Below are 11716 nucleotides of genomic sequence, written 5' to 3' on the forward strand. Positions count from 1 at the left end.
ACGCCTGTATCTTGTTTTAACAAATCTGAGATGGTCTGACATTTTTAGGATTGACAAGTGTCCATTGTAACCTAAATCATAATCTCTGGCACTTTAATTATCTTTTGCTGATATAGGGCATATGGAAGAAGTTGGATGAAAGATAAAAGAGTACGCATTTTTGGGGCTGCAAAAACATTACTGATATTCTGAGATGATCTTCACACTAAAAACACTTGAGTAGAACTCTTATCAGCATCTGTGTGAAACCTTTCAGAAGAGAATAAGTTTTAGTATTTTTTTGCATTCTTTAATAGACCATATAGAGTTTTAATGTGGGATCCATGAATCTCTGGGCACCTACAGTGCATAATGAGTAGCAGTGGAAGGAGCTCAGAAAAAAATACTGAAAGAGTACAGAAAAAAATGTAGAAAGAAAAAATACCATATTCACCACCACAAGGAGAGAATTAAACAAAGAGCACTTAAAGATCAATTTCCCCTTGCAATCTGAAATGGTACCAGTTATGTTGCGAGGACGGGTTTTGAAGCTATAGTCAAGAGCCCCACCCAGAAGAAGGAGCAAGCAGATCCTCAATGTAGCAGAAATGATTTAACACATTTGGAAGTAAAGTAAAACACATTTAAACTGAAAGTGGTGGCCTCAGAAGACCATTAAGTCCAATGCAGCTGTGCTGAGGAATTGTACAATCTATTCTACCACCTCCAGACTTTACCACCTCATTTCACTCCATGTGTACACAAAGCCTTAACTAATTCCTCTTCAGATTTCAATCCAAGTTCTGAGTCTCAAACTTTAATAAATCAAAGGTACCCATACTATTCATGCAACTTTATTGGGGGCTGGGGGGGGGGGGGCAAAATGTTACAACAGGTGCAACATTCAAGGTTAAAAGTGATTTTTTTCAAGTCAGTAGAACGTTGTATTTTCAGTGCTTGGCACACATGGGCTGCAACCGAAGTGTCTGCAACTATACTGGTAAATAAGAAGGCAAGACACAAGGCAGGGTGATCTGGGTCATATTTATTCATTTTCACACAAAAGATCTGCAGTAGGGAACCTTAGTAAGAGATTCTAACTGCTCACAACCAATGGTGCCAGGGCTGAGGGGTTCTCATCTACCCCCTCATTGAAGCCTCGTCTTTTCAGCTGAGTAGGGAAACCTTCCTGTTATATACTCCCTTCCAAGGCCCCATAACTCTAGGTGTCTGCTACAGGTTGGCCCCCAAAAGGCCCCTGACAACAAGCCCCATGGCTCTGAAGGCTAGTTGTGAAATTATACTCTTAAAGGTATCTGAGGGTCAGGGACAACATTTTCCATTCATCCTTGTATTTGTCACATGCAGCGCTGTTTCCATTCCGCTGCTTGAGAGGACACAGCCCTGGTTGGAAATTGCATAGCATCCATAGTAGCATCTGCCATAAAGGCTTGTGCCTGAGGAAGTTTAGAAGTAGTTTGACGCTGAAGTATTGCATCTGGGGGAAGGGAGTGCCAGAGGTCCTCAAGCCACACAGCACATGCGTGTGCAGAAGAAGATGCTGCACAAGATGCTCTTATAGATAAGGCAGCCATATCGTGGATCTTACGGAGTGCAAATTTCCTGTCTGTCCAAAACTACATTATCCATCTTGTTATCTGCTGTGGTGAAATTAAGTAACTTATAAAAATTAAGTTGTTATTCCACCCCATTCATTTCAATGCAAAGGAAACACAATGCAAATAGCAGGAAAATGTAAATGAGTTATGTACATATCATTTGTGGGCAAAAAGCAACAACAACAGTGAATATATATTTGCTGGTTTGATTTCTGTCTCGGCATGAAACAAATACAGTCGTACCTTGGAAGTCAAACAGAATCTGTTCGGGAAGTCCGTTCAACTTCCAAAATGTTTGGAAACCAAGGAGGGGCTTCTGATTGGCTGCAGGAAGCTCCTGCAGCCAATCAGAAGCCATGTAAGCCACATTGGATGTTTGGGTTCCAAAGAACATTTGCAAACCAGAAAACTCACTTCCGGATTTGTGGCGTTCGGGAGCCAAAATGTTCAACTCTCAAGGCGTTCAGGATCCAAGGTACGACTGTAAGTGAACATTGGCCATATCCACTCTGAGTTTTGAAACTGAAGAGGCCAAAGGAGGGGTAGAACAGGCTTAAATAGCTTTATGCCCTCCTCCACCCTGGTTGATGCAGAGACTTCCCTTTCTCAAAGTGATTACAAAGGCCATTTGCTGCTGCAGACACTGCAAAAGAGCCAGAAGTGGAATTCCGGAAGGGAAGACATCAGGAATCAAAGCAACAACAGAGAAATGTTTATGCAATTGTTGTGGACCCCCCCCCCACAAGAAAATCTGGGAATACTATATGACAGACCCTCTTTATTGCACTATAGATAATGTGCCAAATTTAAGTGTCAAAGGGAAATAAGGAAAGGTACATTGATTCTTCAGTCACACACAGGTTAGATTGCTGTAATATGGGGGCTGCCCTTGAAGATAGCCTGGGAACGCCACCATCTGTACAGAATGTGGCGGCCACAGACTTGTCTAAACCATACCATGATGGTCTGGTACCAGATTCGATTTACAGAATAAATCCTCTCTCTCCAGGTTGAAAGCTAACCTGCTGGGTTGTTTTTCTTTAAGAAGCAACCCTGTTTCCTACCCCCAGCACCCTTAAAACCACCTGCAGCAAGGCTCTGTGTTTACTCTTTCATTATGTTTGCTCAGTTATCAAGCTACAGTAGCAGAATCAAATGGCGAGTGGTTAGGCTCGAGGCATTATAGTGGTATGTGGAGAACTGCTGTGAATGTGTTACGTCTGCACACAGCCTTAAACAATTACAGCGTGGAAAGGAGAGAGAAAGAGAGATGAGATTTAGTGCCTGTGTCTCCTCAGCCCCCTCCTCCTCCTCCCCCCCCCCCCCATGTTTCCAACTTGACACACTTCACCTCCTTCTGTGTTTTTATTAGCTGGTATTCTCAATACATCAGCGACAGCTATGATGAAACCAGTGGCAGATTTTCCTGCAAAGCAGCTGGGTCATTGTCCCATGGGCCTTGTTGCCTTTACCATGCAAGATCTTTAAAGTGACCATGCCTGGATCAGCCGCCGTTTTGAAAGCACTTGAATGGACAATTCTGAGCATGTTAAAGTGTGTGTGTGTGTGTGCGTGTGTGTGTGTGTGTTGGACGTGCGCATGGCTCACAGACAGAGCTACTTTGAAAAATTCAGAGACAGCTACCGATCATGAACACAGTCCCTGCTATGGGCAGTTGTACATGCAAGTGCCTTGCTTTGGGGTGTCAAATCAAATATACATCACTAGTTGGCAGGGTACATCACCTCCCCTCCTGGGCATTCAGAAGGGGGAAGCGGGGGAAGCAAGGATTAAATACGACAAATGCAGGGAAAACTTTAACAATATATGATGGTGTTTATCATTTACTGTCATCTCATTTATTACCCATGGTGTCAGTGACGAGGAATGGAAGCGAAAAGACAGACAACTTACTTAACAGAGAATCCCATAACACTTACCTGGAACCGCCGCATATCTCGAGGGTTCCCGGCTGTTTTCAAACAATTCTGATTGCACTTGAGGAAGAATTTTAAGAAGAATCTGTAGGGGGAAAGAGAGAGCGTGTGTGACATCTTCCACTTTAAAAAATGGTGTCTGTTATTATTTACTTGCTTTGTGCGGATATGATTGTGCCTTGTGGCAGAATCCACCGGGAGAGAACAACAGAGTGTTTTAAAAGCATGCTGTCAATTAAAACAGATTAAAATGACATTTCTTGTGGAATTTATTTGCCCTGCAAAGAAATACCTAGTGCTATTAGAAACCAGAGATCTTTAAAAACAAAACAAAAAAACTTTTAGCTCACAGACAAGCAAGGCAAAATACAATAGGTGAAGCTTCCAACGTGAGGACAGAGGCAAGAACAGTTGCATTGGGAATTTGAAGCAATAAAACAAAAAGAAAGAATAAAGATAATAGACATAGAATTCCCCCCCCATAAAAAACCCTGAAAGTATTTGTGTACTCATGAATGCAGCTCTGCAATTTATATCTCTTTATCTGGGTCTAAGTGACATTCGCACATTATGTAGATGCGAAACTGGGATTTGCATGAAATTCAGAGGAGCTGAAGCCAATCCTAGTGTTTTCATAAGTGTATGCAGGGCTTTTATATATATATAGAAAAAGTTGAGTTGAAGCCTCAACATCTCAACAAGAGGGTCTCAGTACCAGTGCTGGAAAAGACCTCTTTCTGAGATCAACTGTTGGTCATGATAGACCAAGGCTGGAGAACCTTTGGCCTTCCAGATGCTGATGGTCAGGGATGATAGGTGTTGTAGTCCAACAACATTTGGGGGGGGGGGTTGTCACAGGCTCTCCCCATCCCTGTGGCAGACAATACTGAGACAAAGGACTAAAGGTCTGTTTAAGTGTCAGGCAATTTTATGTGGTGATCTCATCCATACACTACATTTTAAGGTATATACTTAAAAAAGTGAAGAAACCATAATGAGGTCAAACATGGTGAAGTGGACAGAATTTTGAGTTTTGGTGTGGAGGGACATGGGGCCAAATCCCTACGCAGCTCATCAACCTTACTGAATAGCCTTGGGCAATTCTCTCTCAGTTTAGATTATTTTATAAAATTGCTGGGAGCTTACATAAAATATGAAATTCATGTAAGAGCTGTTCACAGAGCCCCCCCCCCCAAAGCATGGAGGAGGGAGGGGGACAGCCTGATATACAGGCATTAAACAGAACATCAGCACACAACACTTGAATGCACAGAGACCTTCCACACTGATGTTCCAATCAGCACATGAATATTAAGCTGGGATGTTTGCAGACATTCTGATGAGGCCAGTGAGTGTGGTCCAACACAAAGGCCAATGTGACCTTCTTGTTTAAAATCCTCATCTGCTGTAATGGTCACACAGGTTGACCATGGGGAAGTCTCTACCTGTCTGCCTAATTTATCTTCCAGGGGTGCTGGGGTAAAATGATGAGGGAGTGAAGAACAATGTGTAGTATCCTCAGATCTCCAGGGGAACAGAAATGCAATTTATAAATATGAATGGGGAAACATTCCACATCACATATTTTTTCATCACACTGGAAAGTATTAGAAAAAGTAATATTTGCAGGACATAGCAATAAATAGATTATTTATTTATTTTGAATACTTGCATCCTAGTTTATAGCCCTGAGAGGCTTACAAAAGACTCCCACAAAAAAAATCCAAACACAAGTCTGTTATCCAGAACAAAAACAACATGGCATCCCTTCAATATCCTATAGGTGGCATTTAATTTACTTCTGTGTTTTACCAACAGGTAAGTGATGAGTTTGTTTGTTTACCACACTGTAATCTTTATATCTATATACTGTATATGGACTGTAAGTTGAGTGATTAATGTGCATAACAACTGGCCATTGTGCACATTCACCAGGCTTCATGGAGAATGTGCACACAATCCTTCCACAAGGAGGGAATTGTGTACATTTCTGGGTCAATAAACATAATCTCCAAGGGCCCTTGAGATTTGTGCATATATTGACTGAATTTGGTACAGGGCTGTGGGACTTGCCAGTAGGGGGGCAGCCTGTAACGTATTCCCAGAGTTATGGTGCACTGGGAGGGAGCACAGCAGGAAGGCTAAAAGGCTGAAGGACTTAGTATCCCAAACAGATCTCTTAAGTGAAAATAAATAATTGTAGCCCAGTTCACTCAACCTTGTTCCTTGCCTCTCTATTTACCACCATGGTTACAGATTCTTCTATTGCAGTCTATGTGTTCCCAGGACTGAAAATGCAATGTTTTACTGATTTGAAAAATTCAGTTTTACCCTTGAATATTGCATCTATTGTGACATGTTGTGCCTTCCTCCAACCACCCACCAAACCTGAATGAATAGCATGGGTACCTTTAATTTATTAAAGTTTGAGAGATAGAACTTGATTTGAAATCTGAAAAGGGATTGGTTAAGGCCTGGTCTACACGTGGAGTGAAACGAGTTGGTAAAATGTGGAAGTGGTAGAATAGACTGTACAATTCAACAGAGTAGTTAGGTAATGCCAGTCAGGGCAAAGGTGGGGAGAGGGAAAAGGCAAATTGCTTCGAGAGCAGGGCTAAGCAGGCCTCTTAACAACACACCTGAGAGCCCTTCTGCTACAGCCCCTAGCATGGCAGCATGCAAATCTACCTAATTCTCCCTTCCCCAAAACAATATATGAACTAAAACACAATTAACCTTCACCACAAAGTGGATGTAGTGCTCCAACCCCAAAAAAGGGGATTTAAAATGTTTATATTGAAGACACATAGTATTGAAGACAAAAAACAAAAACACAAAACCATATATTTGTGAAAGTAACATGGAAATGTGGATGTTGCCTGAAAAAAAATGTGTCTATTAAGAGAAATGCACATTTAAATGCCAAGAAACATTCATGAGGGTTTTTTTAAAGAAAGAATAAAATAAAGTAAATTACCAGTTCTTAGGGAAATGTAGGAAACTAAATTTAAGATTGGAAAAAACAGAAACTGAAATTAGAATCGGCCATCTGCAGTCGTGGCCACTGAAACAGTGCAGCAAGAATGGTGAGGCTTCCAATCCAGCAGGACGACAGTTTGTCCCAGGACCAAGCAACCTACAATAGGTTATTCACAGTGGATCATTTTAGCCTGTGGAACTAATATTTTCAGGAGTGGGCTTTTTTAGTTGCTAATGTGCATTATTTCACTTGCTTCAAAATGGTGTGAGCCAGCTCTGTTTTGTTTCTGCTGAGTGGGACCCTGGACTCCTGCCCCCAAAGTCCTCCCTCAACAGCATCAACAGTTATACAATTTGGCCTGCACTATATATGTGCTATGGAAAAATCACGAAACTGGCACCACATCTGGATATGCTCAAGCAGATGTAAATGTCACCCAAAAATCGGGGGGGGGGGGGTTTGGAACAGAGAAAATTAATTACAGATTTTGGGATGTAACTATCCATTTTTCAAAGCTGCCCAACTGATACAGTCATAAATATATTAGGTCCACACTCAAAATACTCAAAAAGAAGAGAAAATTTTAAACATGCTCAGGAAACACATGGATGTTTCCATATTTTGGGACTCGGGGGCACAAGATGTACAAATCAAAATGAAACACTGGGCAGGTGAGATGTACAACGAGGTTACAGAATAAATAGCAGATCTCTTTGTAACCTATTATCCTATGCTACATTAGATATTTTGTGTGCAACTGCTAGAGAATGGGAAAACAAAAGGTTCCTAAACATATTTTCAGAGTTTACACCGTCCAAACACAAAAATGAGAATGGCTCTGTTCATGGATAGATGAATCTGTCAGTTTCAGCTTCTCCTATTTCTGGTCTCAAATTTAGTTCTGCAGCAATTTGCAATAATAATAAAAACTCATGAAAAGTATCCATCATGTGACTTTCTAATATACACATGTTTGGCATGCCATTTTGACTAGCATGTAAGTTTCTCAAAACCATTTCTTCTAACACAATGCATTTTTGTATGTGACTTTCACTAACATTCACATTTTTGTTAACTGGTTGGTTAAAGATCTGCATCGCAAAATTCAGAGAAATGTGAATTTCGAGGGATAATTGTGTTTCAGTTATATATTGGTTTGTGATGTGTGAATTAAGTAATTTCTGATTATATTGCAAACAAAACTGAATTTCTCCACCATCACTAGGTCTGTCTGTGATCTATCTAGCTTTGTTTCAGCTGGAAACATTTTCTGTTCTCGTTGTGTGTGTGTGTGTGTGTGTGTGTGTGTGTGTGTTTTTGCCCTGGTATCCTAGTAGTACATCTAAATTGCAGTGGTGAGGGAGGAACCCACAGATTTAACTGGGACACGGAAAATGCATGAAGGCTGCAGGACAAAATAAAATGCATTCATATAAGGGTTGAATAGTTGCGGAGAGGGGCGGGAGTTGAAAGTCAGCTGGGAACACAATGAGCAATTTATTTATTTATTTCCCTTGCTGAGTGCTTGTCTAAAAAAAAAAAACCCCAGCTTTTGCAGTAAGTTAAAGTCCCAGGTGAGCTAGGCCTAGTTCCCTTTCTGTTACTATGACAACGAATTTTTACCGCAGTCCCAAAGTCCCTCCAGAACTCACACATTCATGCCTTGAATTAGAACTTTAAAGAAGAAAGATGTATATTTTTCCCAAGGTTTACCAACAAGAAAAACAAGCAATAGAAATATAAGGCAAAAAACATATCGCCCCCCCCTCCAAAACATACACACCAGTGTTACATCTCCAATAAAACCGTAGTTTTGCCAACTTCAAAAATTGTGGGTTCTTTTTACCAACAGACAAAGGAAATATTTAGAGATCTAATTCATTTCCAACAGCAAATAATAAACAACAAAAGAATGGGGAGTGGGGGGGGAATCGTTAAACTAATGAGATATTAATATCACCTAAAATGTTCTTGAAAATACCAATGGTTTTTTTTAACTTTATTAACAGATTTTGTATTTTGTATTTTATTTTTTTTAAGTTGGTGACTTTCTCAATGGGATTACTAAAAAGCAAGGTCATTTTCCCCTTCCTGCCATGTCTGTACTAACTTCCCTTTGTGGCTAATGCAGAGGATCCAAACCTCTTTGTGTGATGGATATTGAAGTATACACACACAAACTCCTGGCTACTGTCAATTAACTCCATTGTTAAATTTAAGTTGGCCCCAAACAGGGCAGCTTTTGTGAACAAATAGATCAGCTTTTGTGACGTGGTGCCCTCTAGCTGTTCTTGGACTACAACTTCCATAATCCCTAACCAGCATGGCTGATGATCAGGGTTGATGGGAGTTATAGCCCAATGCTATCTGGAGGGCACCTCATTGGCTAGCTCAGAAACAGACTGCACTGAAATCCATACAGATGCCCACACTTTAGGGCGAGTAGATAATGGCAAATGTTGGCCCTTGGCAAATATATAGCTATCCACATTATGTACTAAATGAGATGCAAAAATTGCAGTTCACCCTATGGTAGAGTTACACACTCTGAGGGTTTATAAACCAAAAATTTCATAAAAATTTCATTTTTTATGTTTGATCCCAAATCTCACATTGTGCAAGAGAATGAGTAAAATCTTAAAGAACTAATAATCCCTCCTGGATAAAATTTTCCCTAAGATTGCCTGATGGGGGAATGGCTGCATCCCAGGATGGCCTTGTGGCTTGTGGGTCTTCTGCTGTTGTAGCCTAGATTAAAAAAAGGGGGTGTGTGCAAATCTAGAACCCAGCAACTAATGGCAGCATTTTGCTTTCTCTGACTTGGAGGCTGAGCTCCAATGTATGAAGAGAGAGAGGATGGAGCTGAGGGTGGGGGGAAGAGGTAGAGTGTCTGCTTCTTCCACTGATCCATATTGTTCATGAACAATCTTTTTTGAAAACAGTTTTTAATACAATATTGGACCTTTGAGCATGCCTCACACTCATTTGGATGAATGGTTTAGCTAATAAAGTATTCATTCAGTCTTAAATTGATATGCCTCTCAAAATGATGTCAGGCGGCTTCCAGAGTGACTCACTCTGGAACAATCCAAAACAACAAAATCCAAACAACAATCCAAACAACGAAAACAACACATTTCGAAAGAACAGCCATAGCCAACAAGATTCAGAGAGCAGGTCAATTTGCAGCATAAATTCTAATAAACAGAGGAACAAAGAAACAAACCAGTTCATCAAATAAGATCCAGTGACCTTTGTAGTATTTTTTTAAAAAAGTCTTTCCCTATTTTCCTAAGGACTGTGAAGGACCAAACTTCACGAGTCAGCCTAGAAAGCAATTTCTAGAGTAGGTGCCACCACTGATAAAGCCCTATACATTTTCGGTCTGAACAAAGTATTTAGAGCAGGCCTTTCCCTGTACACATGGGGGAAGAGGAGGAACATATGGGAGAAGTCAGTCCCTAAGGTTTCATGGGCATGGCTGTTTATGTCGGCCTTCACCAATCTGCTGCCCTCCAGATATTGCTGCACAGCTTCCACCAACCCTGATTATTGGCCATGCTGGCTGAAGCGGATAAGAATTGTATCCCAAAACATCTGGAAAGCTGGTAGAGGAACATTTTGAGGTGGCAGCTTCCTTCTGACACCCTCCTCCAATTGTTTGCTAAATAGATGCACAGACCCACAAGCTTGTCTGCATGGTACAACTGTGACGTCTCAGTCTCGGCCCAGAAGTCCATAACAAGAATGTGTGCTATTGATACAAGAATGCGTTGAAATGCAAAAATTATGAGATATTAAATGAGATATATTTTTGTTGGAACCATAGTATAGGGAAGGAAAGAGTGCAATCTGTCCTCACGTCTATGGGCATCTAGTTGCTGAGGCTTTCCCATGGCTACTTACATCATTAGAAATGTGCACATCAATTGCATGATGTCACATCTAGTTTGGCCCCATTTCCCATGGAAAACAACACAACAAATTAATTGCATAGAGAGATGAAAAACTGTGGGTGGGGTAGACAGGGTCTGATCACATATCGGCTGCCCTGAAAGCAAGGCAGTGAGTGTGGATTCTGCCATACAAAAGATGTTGCAGCTGTTTTCCATCTGTTTTCAGTTGAACCAGTCTCTAACTAACTGCATGACCAGAGACCTCTCAGCATCACACTCTAACCAACTGAGCAGTTTCTTTATATCTGACTGTACCCTAGGCATTTGGAGAGTGGTGTCTGATATTTGGAGCAAATGGGTAGTGGTTGTGGGGCTAAACGCTAAACCCTGACTCATCTATATATTAGCATCCCATGGATGGGCGGATCCAGAATTGGCCTCCACAGTCACATATGTTAAAACCATATTCTTGGAAGACAATCTTGCTCAGCTACGAGTGATCACCAAAGAAAGTCCATCCCACCCTCCAGTTCCAACATGATTTGGGCAAAACCAGGTCACCAAAGGGCAGCTCCACATCATACATTTAAAGCACTTCCCCAAAAGAATCTTGGGGACTGTAGTTTTTCCCTTACAGAGCTACAATTCCCACTTCCCTTAAGAAATGAATCTGTTCAATGGCAGAGCACATGGCTGGTGCCAGCAGGGAGACCAACAGGAGGTGGAACCAGATCCATGGGAAGACATGCCCAACTAATATGAACTTTGTCCCTGGCCTCCTTGCTATTAGGTTGCCCAAGGGCAACACTGAGACTATGAGGGAGAAAGCTTAGAGCCAGTGTCAGCCCCTGGACAAGTTGTAGGTAAGAAGAGGGTCGACTGAGGGCAAGCTGAGGAAGCAGGGCCCCTATTGCCCAAATAGATCAGCCTCAGTTGCACACTCTGCATTCAGAAGGTTCCAGGTTCAGTCCCTGGTGTCTCAAGCTATGGCTAAGAAAGATCCCTGTGTGGAAACTTGCAGAGGTGGACTAGATCACCTCCTAAGTAAGGCAGCTTCCTGAGTTCCTGTGTATATTTCCGTGGGAAGGTGCCAAAGCTGTGTAAATAGACACAGTTCAAATGAAGTTCATGACTAGCTGGAGCTCCTTATGGAGCAAGTGAGCTGCTCAAGCATATGCAGCCCTTATGGTAACAAAGACAATAACAGCACCATACACACTTATATCAAGATGCCGCCCCATAAGCATGTTGAGTGTGCTTTCTTAGAAACATCTTCAAAGTCCTGAATTGCAAAGTGATGGTTCC

General features: G+C 41.5%; 1 protein-coding gene across 2 annotated transcripts in view; it reads right to left on the reverse strand.

The window, feature by feature from the left end:
* The window catches only part of EBF2 (EBF transcription factor 2), a 252915-nt gene that overhangs the window by 74367 nt on the left and 166832 nt on the right, over positions 1 to 11716 (reverse strand). For both annotated transcript variants that reach the window (XM_028708250.2, XM_028708249.2), the window contains exon 7: positions 3539 to 3620. In XM_028708250.2, the coding sequence (XP_028564083.1) occupies positions 3539 to 3620 (82 nt within the window). The remainder of the gene's footprint in view (positions 1 to 3538; positions 3621 to 11716) is intronic.

This window comes from Podarcis muralis, chromosome 15 (assembly GCF_964188315.1).
Source record: "Podarcis muralis chromosome 15, rPodMur119.hap1.1, whole genome shotgun sequence".
Classification (NCBI taxonomy): Eukaryota; Metazoa; Chordata; class Lepidosauria; order Squamata; family Lacertidae; genus Podarcis; species Podarcis muralis.